Source organism: Myotis nattereri, assembly GCF_964212035.1.
Source record: "Myotis nattereri genome assembly, chromosome: 19".
In the NCBI taxonomy this organism is placed as follows: Eukaryota; Metazoa; Chordata; class Mammalia; order Chiroptera; family Vespertilionidae; genus Myotis; species Myotis nattereri.
This window is the reverse complement of record NC_138095.1, coordinates 26007527-26026781: the sequence shown is the minus strand read 5'-3', so window position 1 is coordinate 26026781 and position 19255 is coordinate 26007527. Positions and strand designations below refer to the sequence as shown.

At 46.3% G+C, this 19255-nt stretch overlaps 1 protein-coding gene across 1 annotated transcript in view; it reads right to left on the bottom strand.

Moving 5' to 3' along the window:
- SFI1 (SFI1 centrin binding protein) overlaps positions 1-19255 on the bottom strand; it is a gene marked incomplete at its 5' end in the record, with an annotated part of 41464 nt that overhangs the window by 11702 nt on the left and 10507 nt on the right. Inside the window, 10 exon segments of the mRNA XM_081113854.1 lie at positions 2041-2171; positions 2517-2583; positions 3720-3817; positions 5509-5601; positions 6533-6603; positions 6880-7041; positions 8840-8996; positions 15165-15267; positions 16672-16789; positions 18312-18406. Coding sequence (XP_080969980.1) covers positions 2041-2171; positions 2517-2583; positions 3720-3817; positions 5509-5601; positions 6533-6603; positions 6880-7041; positions 8840-8996; positions 15165-15267; positions 16672-16789; positions 18312-18406 — 1095 coding nt within the window.

Genomic DNA, 19255 nt, shown 5'->3' with positions numbered 1-19255 from the left:
CCAAATGGATTTTCCTCGTACACTGTGCTTTTAAGAGACAAATAAGCTTATCTAGGGAGAAAGAAAAAGGGAAGAACAGGAAAAATAGCCAAAAACCCCACAACCACCCAATTCTTTCCAAGTATTTTTGGTGCCAGCCAGGCACTCACAGAGTGTGAGCAAGACTCTGAGACTGTTCTTCTGCAGTCCATGCTGAGTTACCGCCAGTGCTCACGGTTCCTAGCGAAAGCTGCTCCAGGCCAGGCTGACCCGCAGGACACACATCCTTGGGCAAAGCCGTGAAAAACAGATGCCTGGCCCTAGCTGGTTTGGCTCAGCGGATAGAGCGTCGACCTGCAGACTGAAGGGTACTGGGCTCGATTCCGGTCAAGGGCACATGCCCAGGTTGCAGGCTTGATCACCAGGAGGGGGCGTGCAAGAGGCAGCCAATCAATGATCCTGTCATCATTGATATTTCTCTCTCTCCCTCTCCCTTCCTCTCTGAAATCAGCAAATATATAAAACAAAACAAACAAAACCAGATGCCTGGCCCCCAAGGCTGCTGAGCAGGCCTGAGGCTGCCCCGGAAGCAGCCGGCAGACAGGGAGGTAAGTGGGAACCACTGCTCTGTCACCTCTAGGCGGGTCCTAGACTTATCACTGCCCACTGAGTGAAGCATGTAAACATCTGATCACCATGTTGTACACCTGAAACAAATGTAATACTGTGTGTGAACTGTAACTGAAAAGTGTGTTTTTGTTAATCCTCACGTGAGGACATTTTTTCCCGTTAATTTTTAGAGAGAGTGGAGGAGGGGAGAGAGAAAAAGAAACATCAATGTGAGAGAGACACATCAACTGGCTGCCTCGCCCCACCTGCCGAGGATCGAATCCTCCTAGTCAAGATCACGGCCACTTCTCCCAATGCGTGTCCCTCCCTTCCGCCTCTGTCCTAAGCTGACCTACACCATTACTCAGGGCAATCTCCAAAGCTGTCATTTCACTGGCTGCACACACCTGCCCGTGACTGATCCACAGGATCAGGCCATTGCCTCAGTCCTGTCCTCATCTGTCCACTCGGCCACCCATCCCCAGCCCCCGGCTCACAGCCACGCCTGCCCCAGGTCCTTCCCTCAGCACTAGCGCTGAGCCCTCGAGCTTGTGGCTGACACAGCTGAGGACACGAGAGCTTTCTCTGGAACTGTTTGTTCTTCAGTAGTTTCTTGCGTAACAGTCTTATCTCCCGCAAAGTCTTTAGAAAGAGCTCCCTCCCTGGACTTTGGAGTCCGGGAGCTGAGTTGAAACCCAGGCTCTGCTAACGACGGCCTGCGTTACCAGGTGGGTCGTTTGCCATGTGAACTGGTTCTCTCAGGACTGCTGGGAGATGGACGTTATTAACGCGATGACGATGGCACAGGCACACGAGTCTCTCGATTGGTGGCTTCCTTTCTCCCATCACACCCTGCCCACCACAGTGGCAGACACACAGCTAGCGGTGAATCATTCCAATACATTCCACCCACATGCAGGAAGGACCTGCAGTTGGGCGAGTTTGCCCCTGTGGCCACTAAAAAGAGGTAGCTCTGCTCCTCGCCTGTCCTCATTTCAAGACTCCACGAAGTCAGGTCTAGCAGAGCAAGGACCACACGCTGCAGGGAAATCACACTCCAGGGGGCCTGCCAAAGCAATGCAAGGTCCCCCACACTCAGATTCAGACGCTAATGGGCAGTTTTAATGAAACACACTGTGGCTTGTAATGAAGGGAGGGACATAAAACCCAGCCTCCTCTGAAAGCATTTGCAATGAAGCTGGATAAACGTTTCCCTGGGGAGGAGGCTGGCCGTCTTCCTGCGAGATGAGATCAGTGAGAGCACATTGATTTCAGAGAAAAATCAATTAGAGAAAATCCAGGAAGAGCCTGGGCCCAGGGGCTGCGAGGCTGAAAGGCACCGCAATGGCCGTGTGGTGGCTGAGTCAGACCCTGACGCCGCCTTGCGTGTACCCGTGGAAGCGACACTGCCCAGCTGCGTACCCGTGGAAGCGACACTGCCCAGCCGCGTACCTGTGGAAGCGTGCTGCTCTGGCCTCCAGGACGCTCTCCTGCAGGCGCCATCGCCACAGTCTCCTCCACGCCTGGAAGGCTGCGGGCAGGGTTCTCTGCTGGAAGTGCCTGTCTGCTCTGGCCTGTAGCAGCTGAAGTAAAATGAGTGACCTTTACTTGTACTTTACATTAAAAAAGAAAATGACCTTTCTCTTTTTATTGATTTCACAGAGGAATGGGCAGGGAGAGAGAGAGAGAGAAACATCAATGATGAGAGAGAATCATGGACCAGCTGCCTCCTGCAGGCCCCACACTGGGGATCAAGCCTGCAACCCGGGCATGTGCCCTGACTGGGAGTCAAACCGTGACCTCCTGGTTCACAGGTCAATGCTCCACCACTGAGACACAGCGGCTGGGCTACAAGAATCTTTTCAAAGCAAAGGAAACGTAACTAGAGAGTAAGCCAGCAGAGCGACCTGCGGTGAAGTGCTCCCTACCTCCTTGTCTCGCCTCTTCTGCATACGCTGTAACCACCACCTGACACACCTGCGTAGCAATGTTCTTCTGAAATAAAACACAGAACACCACGGTGCTGCCCAGCCCACTTCCAGGTTCCTGCATTTCTGTTTTGTTCTGAGGCAGGTATATTCAGTGTAGTTATATCATGAGTGTTAAAGGCACCCCATGCGTTTCATTCTAGGAGACCCCCAGTGGGGGTCGTGCAGGAGGCAGCTGATCAGTGATTCTCTCTCACTGATGTTTCTGTCTCTCCATCTCCCTTCCTCTCTGAAACCAATTAAAAATAATAATAATAAAATAAAAAGACACCTGTCCTTCTCTCACCACTCCCCTTTAAAAAAAAAAAAAAGGAAAAATGCTCCAAAATCAGACCTATACCTGTGCACATTAGGTGGATTAAAGTGGCTTTTTAAGGGGGATATACTAAATAAGTCTGGCAGCAAAAATTGATAGTGGTTACCTCCAAGGGGTTGGAGGAGGGTCCCAGGTAGCTTTTATTTAACTCTCTACCTTCCTTCCTGGACACCGAGTTTCTCCTCATGGACATGTGTACACTCACATATTTATTTTAATGGAATGATTAACTCTAAAAAACTGAAGACACTCTCTGCACCCCTCAAGACGGCACCACAAATATGCCCCTGGCCTGAGCCTCCTTCTCTTTTTTTTATTTTGTTGATTTTTTACAGAGAGGATGGGAAAGGAATAGAGAGCCAGAAACATCGATGAGAGAGAAACATCGAATAGCTGCCTCCCGTACACCCCCCACCGGGGATGTGCCCACAACCAAGGTACATGCCCTTGACCGGAATCGAACCCAGGACCCTTCAGTCCGCAGGCCAATGCTCTATCCACTGAGCCACACCGGCCAGGGCCCGAGCCTTCTCTTTAACAGCACTAACGCATGACTTCTACAACGTGAACACCATTAGAGCCCCAAGGACTGAGGCGGCGAGCCAGCAGGCACATGCTTCAAACCATGGTGGCCAAGAGCCGGTACAAACATCCTCATTCTACCTCTCCTCTGAGCAGCCAAGAGAACACACGCTCAGGACCAATGTTACCGCAGGGACTGCCTGAACCTGCTCAGGGGCACACGGAGGGTAAGCACTCGCTCCTGGGGAACAGCGAGTCTGTCCGGCGGTCCCAGGAGAGCCCCGGGGGAGGGCCAGAGTCCCTACCTGTGGTGGTCCCAGGCAGCCTGCAGTAAGGGGCGCTGCTCTCGCTCCTCCCTCTGCTCGATCCGAGACTGCCAGCGGTTCCAGAACCGGCGCAGCAGCTGAAACAAAACAGAAAAGAAGCAAAAATTTATTACCACAAACAAATCTCTATTAGCCTATTAGCTAGCAAACCCCCACACCAAAAGACTGTAAGGTTCCCAAAGCAGAAATGACCTCAATTGGGAGCACGCAACATACAACAGGCTGTGGGACGACTAGGGTGAGGCTACATGGAGCTATTCTGGGCCAACCAAAAAGCAAAAGGAAGGGTCTTCCAATCTATGGAAATCAGGAGCTACTTCTCATCAGGGCCTAGCGGCCAACAATGCCATTGTAGAAATTAGAAGCGATCTTAGCACATTTTACTGCCTATGAAGTAGTCTTGCCAAAAAAATGTTTAGCTTCAATTTCATCAAGCCCTTAGATCTAACTTCTAGTTTATGGGAGTTACATAGAAAGAAAAAAGGAAAATCAAATGTCATCAAAAGGAAACAGATAAATCGAGAACATTGGAAAACTGTACAAAATAACTGGTGTTCCTTTTCAAAAAGTCAATGTCATTTTTTATTTATTTTTTTAAAATATATTTTATTGATTTTTTACAGAGAGGAAGGGAGAGAGATAGAGAGTTAGAAACATCGATGAGAGAGAAACATCGATCAGCTGCCTCCTGCACACCTCCTACTGGGGATGTGCCCGTAACCCATATACATGCCCTTGGCCGGAATCGAACCCGGGACCTTTCAGTCCACAGGCCAACGCTCCATCCACTGAGTCAAACCGGTTTCGGCTCAATGTCATTTTTTTAAAAAAAAGGTGTACATGATGCTGAGTGAAATAAGCCAGTCACAAAAGGCTAGTACTGCAAATAGGAAGGACCCAGGGCAGTCAAATTCGTAGAGACAGGAGAATGGCGGTTGCCAGGGGCTAGGGAGAAGGAGAATGGGAGCTGTTCAATGGGGACCGCGTTTCAGTGTTGCAAGATGAGAAGAGTTCTGAGATGGTGCTGATGGCTGCACAACAATGTGAATGTGCTTAATGTCACTGGACTGTAAACTTAAAAATGGTTAATATGATACATTTCGTGTATCAAACTACTCTTTATGTTTTTTCTATGCATTTGAACATTTTCACAATTAAAAACAAAGCAAGAGCCCTGGCCAGGGTGGCTTTGTTGGTTGAAGCATCATCCTGTGAACCGAAGGGCCACAGGTTCGATTCCAGGTCAGGGCACGTACCCAGGTTGCAGGTTTGATCCATAGTTGGGGCGACTACAGGAGGCAACCAATCGATGTTTCTCTCTCCCTTTCCCTTCCTCTCTCTCTAAAAACTCAATTAAAAAAAAACAAAAAAAACCCAAAAAACAAGAAAACCCCATCCTTCTGCACCCACAAACACAATCTCTAAGTAGAGACAGAACGTTTGTCGTCCTGAGGTAACTCACCCCTGATGAGAACAGTTGTACAGACGTATAGTGCAAACCAACCAGAGCTGCCTGGAGTGGGGGCTTAAACCATATTCACTGGGTCAAGGTTGGAAGCCAGTCCCTGACCTGTGATTCAAACACCAACTTTCTTAGCCAACAGATAAGTGGGATTAAACCAGGGTTTCTCTATTGGCTGGGATGGAGTATTGAGGAGACGAGCACTGAGGTTTCAGCATCTATGGGTCTGGGGACAAATCTGTAAGCACAAAGGTTAACAAGAGAAGGGCCACCAGGAGGGCCCCTGCGGCAGGAGAAGGCCCTCACCCCGACGTCGTGCTGCTGGTGAGCGAGATTCCTTCTCATGCGCTGGAGGCGGGCGCGGGTCACGTTGCCTCTGAGGGCTCTAAAGCAGAAGTGCTGTGGAAGGCAGAAGGACACACGGGTCACCCATCTAAGTGGCTGCAACAGTAGCAGCAGCGCCCGGGACCGGTGGCCAGGAGCTCAGTCACAGCTGCTCCCAGGTCCCTGAGAGCGTTTCTCTGCTGCGTGTCAACTGGGAGTCTGATGCACACACAGGTGAGGCCGCACAGTAGGCACTTAACAAACAGCTGCTGTGCACAGTGATGCACAGAAACAAACACGCCCTCCCGCTGACCAGCAGAGACCCCATGGCCCAGATGGGAACACCACAGACAAAGGTGGAAAATATCAACTTTGCCTCTCAGGACGGAGAGACTTTTAGCCTATGATGTTTTGTTTTTACTACGTGGGGTCACGCCTATACCTGCAATTATAAATGCAGTTTTGCGAGAGTGGAAGAGAAGGACTCCTTGGTCAGTCAGGAGTTGGGGCAGGGTCAGGACACGTGGGCCTGGCTCCAGTCCCATCGATGTCTCTCCAGTGGCCTAAGCCACGCCCATTCCCCCACGGCCTGGGCTTCGGTTTCCCGAGACAGAAGTGAAGGGATCAGGGGTTCTCACACTGTGCTCTGCGGAGCCCCCGGGCCACTGAAAGTGTTGGCGGGGGTACGCCCAGACCTTCCCCCATCCTCCGCATCTCTTCTTTGATCCATTTCACAGATTAGGCTTCCACCGTTAAACAGGGGCCCGCCGTGTACCAGTAAAAAACCCCAGGACTACAACATCCCTAAGATTCCTTTACAGTTCCAAACCCCCTGGGGGGGGGGGGCCATTACCATCTCTGATGCAGAGTGAAAACAGGGACACCCACATAGGGGAGGGCTCCACGGTGACGCCCACACAGGGAGGGCTCACATGCCCAGAGGCACTGAAAGAGCGTGTGGGTCCAGGGCTCCTGAGTGGAGGCTGGAGCAGGGCTCCCCGCTTACCAGCAAGCGGCGCCGACAGTGCTCCTCTGCCCCCTTCCACCGGGCAGTGTCCTCTGCACACAGCAGCACGTCCGCCAGGAGTTAAGGCCTCTCATCTCCTCAGGGTTCCCACCCCCACATGGTACAATCCCGCTGACCCACCAAAGGGTTCTGGCTGCAGGGATTGAGGGACTCTTTTGTATGAATAGCCCCAATTAAACGAAAATTTCTAAAAGAAGTCAACAGAGAGCAGGACTACGAAAGTGTTCAGAACTGATGCCCGTGTGCCCCTGACCCTTGTCGTACAGGCGGCTGAGCTCACGCTGCCCTGGCCGGCAGCGGACGGGCCGCAGGGCTGAAAAGGATACAGTGCTTCCAGTGAGTGAAGGCCCGCCGCAGCGCCACCCTGCCGGCCAGCGCCTGCACCCGGGCGTGGCGAGCGTGCCAGCTCTGCCTCCACTGCCAGGCCCACTGCCAATCACAGAAGTGCGTCTGAAGCACCGTGGCGCGGTGGAATCGCTCAGCCATCTCTGCAACACAGAACGTGACTTCGTGACTTCGCTGCTGCCCCTCCCGCCTGGGCAGTGAGCAGGCAGCATCCCTCACACCAGCTGACCCCACCACAAGCAGCCAGCAGGGCTCCAAGCAGTTCTCACGAGGAACCCTGGACTACATGGTTTCTGAACATGGGAGGGACCTCAGGAATCCCTTCATCACATCTCTTCTGTCCAAGAAAAGAGAAAAGGTGTGGCTTTTCAGGGAAGAGGATGCTATGAAATCAAAGCGCTGAGGCTCCTAGTCACTACTGACGAGTAAGAACGGTGACTGTCGCTTTCAGACTCCGCTCTATTTCTGCCTCTTGGCTAATGTCTCCTGGACAGGACTTCAGGGACCAAGTCCATGTCACACCATTCGGTCAACTGCTGGCCGCGGCTTGTGGAGCGCTCAGTCGGGCTGACGCAGGCTGCCAGCTTCACTCCCTTTGAACACTGACTAGCTGAGGGCCTGAGGAGCCGGCGTCCGGGCAGCGAAAGGGAGCGGGTCCCGGACGAAATGTTGTAACTGGAGGAACGTTAGTCTGCAGCTCATCACTCCTAACGCTCTGGGCTGGGGCAACCAGGCAGTGGTCCTGTCACTATTCTCACAGGACACACTCACTCTCCCCAGAGCGCAGGAGCCTAGAGATTTCTGCAGGGAGGTCGAGGTGAACGCTGGAGAGCCCGACCCGGCATCGGGCACAGAGCATGAGTCACTTCTGCGTACGCTGAAGAAATGAAAGCACAGCAGTACCGGTGACCATGACCTATGCATGTATTATTACTTCTGAACTCTCACTGGTAAAGAAACGATTGGCACAGAGCTAACACGACTCACCATCTAAATCACAGGCATCCCTGTAACTGGGGACAAACAGAACAACCCAAATACCCATCGACAGAAGAATGACTACGGTAGATTAAGATAAGCCACCCTATTAAGTACAGCCACTAAAAAGAATGTAGCATTTATGAAGAATAAAGACACAGGGAAGTACAGGTTAGTTGTATGGGGGAAAAAGCCACATACAAAACTGCATGTATCATATTAACCATAACAACAGGGTAGTTATAGTATCTTTAAAACTCTACTGAAGCCCTAGCTGCTTTGGCTGTGGATAGAGCGTTGGCCTGCAGACTGAAGGGTCCCAAGTTCAATTCCAGGCAAGGGCACATGCTCGGGTTGTGGGCTCGATCTCCAGTAGGAGTGTAAGAGAGGCAGCCGATCAATGATTCTCTCTCATCATTGATGTTTCTCTTTCTCTTTCTCTCTCTCTCTCTCTCTCTCTCTCTCTCTCTCTCTCTCTCTCTCTCTTCTCCTCTGAAATCAATTAAAAAATATTGTTAAAAACCCTATTGTGCCGGAACCGGTTTGGCTCAGTGGATAGAGCGTCGGCCTGCGGACTGAAAGATCCCAGGTTCGATTCCGGTCAAGGGCATGTACCTGGGTTGCGGGCACATCCCCAGTAGGAGATGTGCAGGAGGCAGCTGATCAATGTTTCTCTCTCATCGATGTTTCTAACTCTCTATCGCTCTCCCTTCCTCTCTGTAAAAAAATCAATAAAATATATTTAAAAAAAAAAAAAAAAAAAACCCTATTGAATAAAATATATGCACAGAAGAAAATAAGTGTGAACTGAGGATTACGTACTTTCCTCCTCAATCTCCCTTTACCAGGATTTGGGGCACACTCTGGTGCTCTCTCTCCTTAATAAATTAGCTCCACTGGCAGAAGGAAAGTGGGAATTGTGACCCGACCCTCTGTCTCTCGAGCCCAGGACTTCCCGCTCACCGTTCTGCTGTCTCTTTACCCTCCGGGCCTGCAGGTAGTTAAGCCAGGCCTTCAGACATCTGCACTTCTGCCACTGCTGATGGTGTTTCACTGCGCAGACCAGCTTCTGTCTCTCTCTCTGGACATGCAGGAGCTGTTCCTGCCACCGTGACCAAGCCTGAAAAATAAAGAAAAGACGGCAATCAAAGAAGAGGCAGGAAAGCAGAGGTGAAGTACAGGTGAGGGAAACAGATAGACACAGACACACGCACACACACACACACGCACGCACGCACAGGAAAGGTAAAAATCAGACACAAGGAAGTGGCAATCCCTAAGCAGGATCATAAACTATGGGAATTTGGGGTGAAAGAATCTTTAAGAGGGTCATTCTGCTTCCAGAAAGTAAGTTTTTTTTTTCTGGATAAAGAACAAAAAATAAAAATGAATCATCAAACCAACGAGCAGACAAGAAGCAGGGACAACCACAGGGATGACCTGATGCATTCGGATCTGGGACAGGTGAGAGCCTGCCTTCTCCTCCTCAGTGGGAGGAGCCTGCTGTCAAGAGGCCCTTTCTCAGACGTGTTAGTTTCCAGGAACTTTATCGGCCGAAGCTGAGGTCCACAAAAGGACCCCAGAGGACAACCCGTAACGCACACCCTCAGGAGACCTCCAAGCACGCTCAGCGAGACTCGTGCCCTAGTTGCAAGATGACTGTCTCAGACAAGACTTCGTACCTTCTTAAACCTGTACCACCTCTTCGCCTTCCTTTCCTCTCAGGTGAATACCATTCTTCCTATTTCACCAAGAAAATAAAAGCAATCAAAAAAAATTTTCTCAAGCTCCCCCCACTCTACCCACCCACCCACCTGCCCACAGGCTCTGCCTTCTCTCCTGTGAACTCTGGATAAACTGTCCGTGCTCCCATCAAAGGTCACCCCTCTCACTAAGGATACATCCCACCTTCTCTCATCTTCTCAAGATGACCTCTCTGGCCATTCCGACTTCTACATCATTGATTTTCACTCTCTACTAGATTTTCAGAATCAGCATATGAATGTGCTACTATTTCTCCCATCCTAAACAATACTGATGTATCCCTCAGGGATGTGAAAACCAAAAGCAGCCCTAGCCGGTTTGGCTCAGTGGATAGAGCGTCGGCCTGCGGACTGAAGGGTCCTGGGTTCGAGTCCAGTCAAGGGGACATGCCCGGGTTGCAGGCTTGATCCCGTGTGGGGCGTGCCGGAGGCAGCCCATCAATGATTCTCTCTCATCATTGATGTTTCTATATCTCCCTCTCCCTTCCTCTCTGAAATCAATTTAAAAGAAAGAAAATCAAAAGCAATAGGTAACCCTTCAATGGACCTGGACATGACACTGAAATAGCAACAATATATGTATATCTGCATATAAACTATGTTAGTTATTATTGTATCAATATTAAATTTCATGGATACAATGATATTGTGGTTACGTAGGGAAACATCCTTATTTTAGGAAATAATAAGCTAAAGTAGTATAAACTTTATGTCTGCAACTTTAAAGTGTCTCAAAAAATACATTGATATACTTAGATAAAGCAAATATGGCAAGATATAAACAATGCTTAAACTAGTGAATAGAAGATAGTATACACCTTTTCCGTGACTTGGTATTTGTTAAAAATAAAAAGTGTGTGTGTGTGTGGGGGGGAGGTAGCTTACTGTCATAAAAACTTTTTTTTTTTCCAGAGAGGAAGGGAGAGGGAGAGAAAAGCATCAATGATGAGAGAATATCATTGATTGGCTGCCTTCTGCACACCCCCTACTGGGGATTGAGCCCACAACCCAGGCATGTGCCCTTAACCGGAATGGAACCTGGGACCCTTCAGTCTGCAGGCCGATGCTCTATCCACTGAGCCACACCAGCTAGGACATAAAAATACTTCTTAAAAGAAATCAGTAATTCTCAAACCAACCAACTGGCACCCCTCTCTAGACCAGCGGTCGCCAACCTTTCAGACCTCACCGACCACCACTTTGCCAGCGGCTAACACTACGTTTCTTTCCCTTCCTTTCCAAACTCCAGAAAAGGCTGCCTGTTTCCTGATTTCTTTTCTCCCATGAAGGTGTCCTTGAACCCTCTTCCCCATCAGGCGTACTGAAACTGCTGTCATTCATCTCTCCAGTTCCCCAATCCAAAGGTCAAATCGCAGCCCTCAACTTCCCGGAACTGGCAGAAACATGGGACAGCCGGTCAAACCGTCCTTCCCCGGCTCCCAGGATATCACGGTCTTCCTCTGCTCCTGCTGCTGATCCCCAGCTCACAGGCTCAGTCCTGGAACCTCTCCACCACCAGCTGCGTGCCTAGGACTCCCAGATCTAACTACATCCAGGTCTGGGCCTGTCCTCACTACTCCACACACATATCCAACTGCCTTCCTGGCACCTCCTGGTGGGATTCGAAAGGCCTCCCAGGCTGAAAACATGTACCTCTTCCTAATCTTTCCCCACAAACCTGCTCCTTCCTCCATCTGCCCAATTTCAATAAATGGCAACAACACTGTTCACTTAGGCCTAAAACATGGGAGTCATCTTGGAGTCTCTCTGAAACTTCACATCTTATCTATCCATTGACATATCCGGTGGACAATACCTTCAAAACATACCCAGAATCCAACACCAACTTGCTGTCATCCTTGTCCAAAATCTCCCCTGGAATCTGATAACAGCTCCTTATCTGTTCTCCCTGCTTTTAGCCTTGACATTCAATGGTCTATTTTTAATGCAGCAGCCACAGTGATCCTTTTTCGTTTGTTTTGGTTTATGTCACTTAAACCTCTTTATTTTATATGACAATTTCCCTCCTCCTTTTTTTCCCCCTCTCAAGCGACCAATTTGTTAGGGATACCAAGTCATTTACCCTATAAAATGCCCCACATTTTAGATGTGGCTGACTGTCTCCTCCAGGTGCCTGACACTCATTCCTCTGACCCCTGTATTTCCCTGAACTGATGGAGTCAGATTCCAATTTTTAGACAAGAACCTTTCTCAAGTGGTGCTAGGCATTTCCCATCACACTGCGTCAGGAGGCCCAGCGTGGCTGCTGCCAGTGTTCTGCGCCAGACTGCTCAGTGGCATCAGCCTGGTCCCTCCACTGTATTTCCCCATTGTCTTTTCACCTGGTGGTTGCTGCCCAGATCCACTTTCTCATTAGGAGTGACGAGCAGTGATTTTCTAATTCTAGTGCTTTTATAGCTGGAGTTCTATAAAGAAGCCTACTCTCTCGTTAACCTCGTTTCTCAGAGGTTTGCATAGGAAAGGCAGGATAAATAGCTTGATTTTTACCTTCATTAATTTTCAAAGAATTGAATTAAAGCTCTCACAACACAAATTGTGACCAATGAGTTCCTTTTTATGTCTCATTATGAATGCATACATTTTTATATACTTGATGTGTTTTTAATCCACTATAGTCATTATTCTTTTTTGATGCTCAAACTGTTCCAGCTTAAGCCTATGGGAGCCCTGATACAACTCCATTAACCTTTGTTAATTTACACCCTTTCCAGCACGCTATCCCAGAGGCCAGCGATTTTCAACAGGTGTGCCGTGAGAATTTTTAAAGCATGCAACACCTATTTAGTCAGGGGCACTGAACTATTTTTCCTTAGATTGACAAATTAAAAAAAGACCACAGCGAACACACAGCGGTCCAGTGTGAATGCCCCGTCTTGAACAATATATAGGTCACGTACAGAGTTGCATTTTATTGGTTACATCACATAAGGTTGCATCTGATGGGCTATATCTTGGTACCAGAAATCCTTATATACAAGTATGGGCACCTGATATTTTGGTAAAAAGTCACTTTGGGGAGCATCTGAAATCTTGCTTCCCTGGCATGTAGTCTGTTTGGCTCAAATACACTCAAATCAACTCCTTTTTTTTTTTTTTTTAATTGATTTTTAGAGAGAGAAATAGCGATCCGTTTGTTCATCTTATTTATGCATTCATTGGTTGCTTCTTGTATGTGCCCTGATCAGAGATCGAACCCACAACCTTAGCATACTGGGATAATGCTCTAACCAACTGAGCTACCCAGCCAGGGCCTCAAATCAACTCTTTAAAAATTTTTTTAAAAAGTCATTGTGGAGCAAAAAGAGTAGGTGATTACTATTATTAGTTTTTGTTAAGTCAACCAGAATTATACTTACTTTTTGTTAGATTGGCAAAAAATATATATTTTTGGTATGCTGCAGAATTTTAGTAATTAGTTTACATGCCAGGAGATGAAAAACATTGAAAATCACTTCCTTAGGCTTATGATGTCTATTTTCAGCTCTAGATCTGAAATCAGCCATTTCTCAACACACACACCCTCAGTTCCTTTCAGTGGGAAACAGCAGAGACCACAACTTGGGCTCTCAGGATGCCAAATGCTGTGTTATTGCCACTGCTCCTAAGACTTTTCAATAAGTAGATTTTTTAGGTAAAAAAATTTTTGAGTCCATATTGATATTTACAGTTCCAGTTTCAGATTTACAGGGCTCTTGTTTTTTCTTTTACCCTATAAATTGTGACTCCTAATGATACTGCTGCCATGGTTATCTGCTTTGTCTTACAATGTAGCTATAATCATTTCAACCTAATTCCAAAGCTGCTGCTAACAGTAAGACTGCTGGATACAGTTTTAGATTTCTGAGCAGTCCTGTGTCCTTAGCCTACATCCCACCAGGGAGGAACAGTCCCAATGTTGTATTTTGAAGTCCCTGAAGTAATGATTTTCTCTGTGTAGTCACTGCTACAAACTTGGTATGTTTGCTTCAGTGTCTTAAACCCTAGGGATTATCTTCCTTTCTGATTTACCTTTGGGGGTTTATTTTTCCATTGTTTTTCTTGAAAATATAAGCAAACACACTGTCTCTAGTTTCTCTCCCTTCCTTTCTTCCTCAAAAGGCAGCAGTAATGAACCAGAGGGTCCTATGAAGAGGACCCACTCAAAGCCAATAGCCACACACACACACACACACACACACACACACACATGGAATAAGAGCCAAAGCCTTTAAAGGGCACAGCCTACAAAGCCCTACAATCTGCCTCCTTGTCACCTCATGATCTACCTGACCCTTTCTTCTCTCTCCCTCTCAATTGGGTCCCTGGGCCCCATTCTAAAGTGGGGTGGGCGAGGGGTATAGAGAAAGCCCCCTCCTAGACACACACCAACAAGCAATTCTTAGACACCAGTAGGGTGTCCAGGAATTCAACTCAATTCTGACACTATCTACCCAGAGGTAGCAGCCAACATTGCCGCCAGTGGTCAATACGTCTACAATGGCTGGTAAGTCCTCAGAAAGTATGTGGAGAGAGACAAGCTTCAGTTGGAACGTGCGAGTGGGCAGAAGAGAACACGAGGTGCGAGGGCTCTGGGCCCACTTGGCTGCTTGGAGCTGACTCTTTTTTTAAAAAAATTTTTACCACATTTATTTCACATCATGATTTCTTAGTCCTTATTAAGTGGATACAATTTGGGGACATAAATACTCCCTCTTTCCTTTTGTTGCATATGTATTAGTAGGGGTAGGAAGAACAGAATATTACAGAATAGGCCAGGGAAGAGGAAAGATAGTGTCAAAGAGAAGAGAGTGTTTATATGAACCCTTCCATAAGCAGTACCAACCAACCATGTACAAAGCTGACCCCATGAAGTGTTTTCTTTCCATGTGGACTTCTGAAAGCATGAAACAATTTGAGATCATATTCAACATATATTAATTATACAGCATTGTGGTGCATGATGAGTACATTGGAGCTGACTCTTAAATTTAGCTCAGAGCTTCTTGTTTTTATTGCCTTTTTTAAAGTTTTTGTTTGTTACTGCACTTTTTTTAAAAATCCTAACCTGAGGATATGTTTTTCATTGATTCCAGAGAGAGAGGAAGGGAGGGGGAGAGAGAGAAACATAGATGTGAGAAAGAAATATAGATTGGTTGCCTCACACATGTGCCCCAACTGGGGATCGAACCCACACCTTCAGGTGTATGGGACAATACTCCAACCGAGACACCTGGCCAAGGCCGAACTTCTTTTTCTTTAAATTACAGTGACATTCAATAATTTATTAGTTTCAGGTGTACCCCATAGTGGTTAGACATTTACATAACTCACAATGTGAGCTCCCTGATACAGCCAGGACAATTTTTAAAAAGAAAAAGAATAAAGATCCCTTTCCCTAGATGGAGACTTAGAGCTATACAGTAAGGTGAGGAGGAGGAGAGAATGGCTAGCATTCACCGAGCATTTCCATATTCCAAGCATCACCCTCTGGGTGTGGGGCTTCACAACTTGGACAAAGGACTCACCTGCAGCTTGAGGCTCAGGGCCCTGTGCGTCACAGCTGAGGCACAGAGAGCACGTCCCACCCGGACCTGTCCCAGCTGCCGCCTCCACTCGCTCCACCACGCCCTGCCGAAGAGCACATTGAAGATGGAACCAGTCAGAAAAAAGTCATGCAGGAAAGAGAAGGGGAGTGAGGGCTGGGCCTCAGACTCTCAGCTCGTCCCTCTGCCTCTTGGCACCATGTCCAGATGGGTATGTTAGAGTCCCTGCTAAAAACGTCAATCGAGACAGTCCTAAAGCTACCAAGTCAGGTTTGGAAACTGATGGTTCTATGGTCAGATCCAGCCTTAGACAACGTGCTCTGTATGGTTTACGCAAATATTTAAGACTATATAATAAATCATTGCCAAGATTTAAAAAAACAGGAGAGTTCACAGAATAACCTGCAAATAAAAGTAGCTTTTAGATTTCTAGTCCTGATGGATCCCTTTCTTTCCCACTGTCCGGGCCAGGTTTCATTCCAGTCTCATTTCTCTTCTGCTTATTTTCTAGAAACAGTATGAGGATGTGAGAGTTCGCAGCCTCTGCTTTACAGAAACACACAATCTGCCTGGTCACTCCACCCACCAAAATCTCTTTCCTCCTAACCTAGGCCATGCTAGCTGCGTCACGCACTTCAAAATCTCAAGCTATCTTACATTATGAGTTATCTTTTAGAGCACTCAGGGAATTGTAAGTTCCCTGAATGCAGCCCCAGCACCCAATATTATACCAGGAACATTTTAAGCCCTCAATAAATATACACTGAGTAAATAAAATCATGTAAAAATAACCATTATAGACTCTAGTAGAATTACATACTTAAGAATCTTACAATATTTGCTGAATAAATTTTAAATCATTTCAAAATTATTTTATTTTAAATAACTTTCTGTATGTCCATCCTATGTTAAAATACTTTACAAATATTATCTTGAAAGTGTCTCCATGACAACCTTGAAAGATACTTAATGGTGTGCCTATTTCACAGATGAAAAAAGTGAGACTTGGAGAGGTGAAATGACCCAATGATACATGTTGGGAGAGGGATGTGAAGCCAATCCAGTCTCGCTGGAAAGCCTCTGCCCTTATCCATCCTACATACAGTGCCCAGGTAGGAGCACGGGTTTGGCATCAGAAAAATGCGTTTACAACTTACATGAGCTCGAGTAAGTTGCTCAACCTTTCTGAACTTACTGTATATCTTAATCTGTACAAGAAAACTTCTTTTACAGTTTATGGTGAGGATTAAACGAGACACTTTACTTTAAAAAAATTAATATACACACATACTTAATACAGGGTTTAGAACACTGCACATAATCAATTAGTGTTACGATTATGCAGAAACCAGTGATCTCATAGTTGAACAACTTGTTAATATTTATTAGGTATCAATTATGTTCAAAACTGTTTTAAGGTGGGTTTTTATGCTGCTTCCCAGCGATAAAATGATCATTACTGAACCGCAGGGCATCTGAGTGCACTCACCACAAAATGCTCCGCTGCCTAAACTCCAGGGCGGTGGTCTGCATCTGAAATTTGGTTCTTCGAAAAACCACGTAGATCAACCAGGACTTCCAGGCCCGTCGCATCTTTTGCTTTGCATCTAGATGCACCAAAGAGATTTTCAAAAAGAGGGTGGGGGAGATGGGTTACTCTGGGTTATGGTAAAACTCATGGGATTCTGTACTTCTCCCGCCTCTGAATGTCTAAATTGCTCCAGGCTTCAATTGCCCCCTGCTGGAAAAGTCGTGAAGTTCCACAAATGAATAAAGATGCAAGAGGATGTGAAGAATGGTTATAGAAGTGATGACAGTTACAAAACATTTAAAGAAAAATCAATACACTGCCCTGCTCAGAAACACTTTATTTTAAAAGCCCTTTACTTTTTAGAGATATGTTATGTAATATTTACAGATGAAATGATGTGAATAACACAGGAAGTAGAGAGGTGAGACTGGTGTGAGTTGATAATTGTTGAAGCCGGGTGGGTGTATGTACACAGAGGTTCCTTATTCCATCTTTCAATTTTGTAGAGATTTAAAATTTTCCATAATATGAAGTTTAAAGAGTAAGAAATCATGTTATAAATCTTGCTGTCTGAAACAATTTTAAAGTAGCCTAAGCAAGACAAAAGAAAAGGCTACTATCTCTGTCTGCTTGGGAAACAGAGTAAGGCAGAGCAGTAATGATCCCGGAGGAAAGAGAAGTTAGTAGACATGAAGGGGCAAAGGTCAAAAGGTTTCCCTTTGTGGTAAATTCCATTTTTATTATGAAAGTTATCACTAATAAAGTAAACTTCTTTTCTTTTTAGCATACAAAGGAGAAAATAAAATTATAAAAAGCATTTTCAAAATATTCTCTAAAATGTGGTCAATAGGACTAGAGCTATACTTTATATTTCATAGTTGTTGAAAAGTCAACTCAAAATATGAGGACAAATTTAACATGTAGCTTCGAGCCCACCGCAGGCCTCAGGAATCCACACACCCTCAGCAACAAGGTCAACAGCATGGTGCTATGGCTTAGAGTTGGGTAAGAGGCCAGGTCTGAATACTGGACCTTGTCATTTATTAGGTAAGTAACCTTGCATAATTAGGTAAGTAACCTTATCTATTAAATGATGCCTCCTTAGAGATATGTTTGCAAAGAGTAAATGAGATTATCTATGAAAAGTGTCTCCAATAAATGCAAGCTGTTATGTTCTGAGCATGGAAATCCCGGGAATCTGCATTCATCGTCTCTACCAAGAGTCTGATGACAATTTGAGGACCATTCCTCCCTCAGGCCTACAAGTGCCTGCAGACTTTTCATCTAACAGTGAAAGAGTGAACACTCCCTGAGGTCTGTGGACATGGTCTGAAACAATGTCACATGCCAGGAATAACTTGTTTAACAAAAGAAAAATTGATAAACTGGACTTCATCAAAATTAAAAGCTTTTGTTCTGCAAAAGATAGTGTTAAGAGGATGAAAAGACAAGACCCAGGTGGGAGAAAATATTGGCAAAAGGGGGAAACCATGAATGTGTAGGGGCAAAAGGTATTGCTCCCAAAAAATAAAGTCTTAATAAAGGAAAATAAAAGCCAATCTGGGCATTTCCTTTAGACGTGCACTTGCGTTTCTCACCGTAGTTCTCGGCTCTCATGTACTTGTTCCTCATGCCCTGCTGCTGGTGCACGTAGGTCCTCCAGGTCTGGAACATCAGGCTGTACAAGTAATACCTGAGGAGCCAAAAAAGCAAATGGCATTTCTTTATAAGAAACAATTCCTCACTGATAGGCTTGGTCTGTACTCAGGAGAAATCACCATGGACATTTCCGATACAAAAAAAAAAAGCCATATCTTCATCCTAAGCTAAACTTTCATTGCCTCTGATCACAGTGAAATCTACTGTCCTTGACAGAATGTTGCTCTCCACACCTTACGGTGTCACTGAAGAAAAAAAGCCCATTTTTCCAAGAATAACTTCACCTTCAGCAGCTACAAAGCCATATTTGGAATGATAGGCATATTTTAGTCATCTTTCTTAAAACATTTTTTAAAATATATTTTTATTGATTTCAGAGAGGAAGGAGAGGGCAAGATAGAAACATCAATGATGAGAGAGAATCATTGATCGGCTACTTCATGCATGCTCCCTACTGGGAACTGAGCCCGCGACCAGGGCATGTGCCCTTGACCGGAATCCAACCCTGGACCCTTCAGTCTGCAAGCCAACGCTCTATCTACTGAGCCAAACCTTAATATCCACAGTATGTAAAACATTACTTCTCCTCTGCACTAAAACTTGGTCAATGACATTTTCTTTCTTTTCCTTCTCAATACATACACTGAACACATTCAAACTGTCAGTCCCTCCATATTTTCACTACCCCATTTCCTTAGACTTGATTTTTCATACTATACCAGTTTTTAAGAATTATTCAATACATCTATTTAATCAAAAATATGTAAATCACGCCGAACCGGTTTGGCTCAGTGGATAGAGCGTCGGCCTGCGGACTCAAGGGTCCTGGGTTCGATTCCGGTCAAGGGCATGTACCTTGGTTGCAGGCACGTCCCCACTGGGG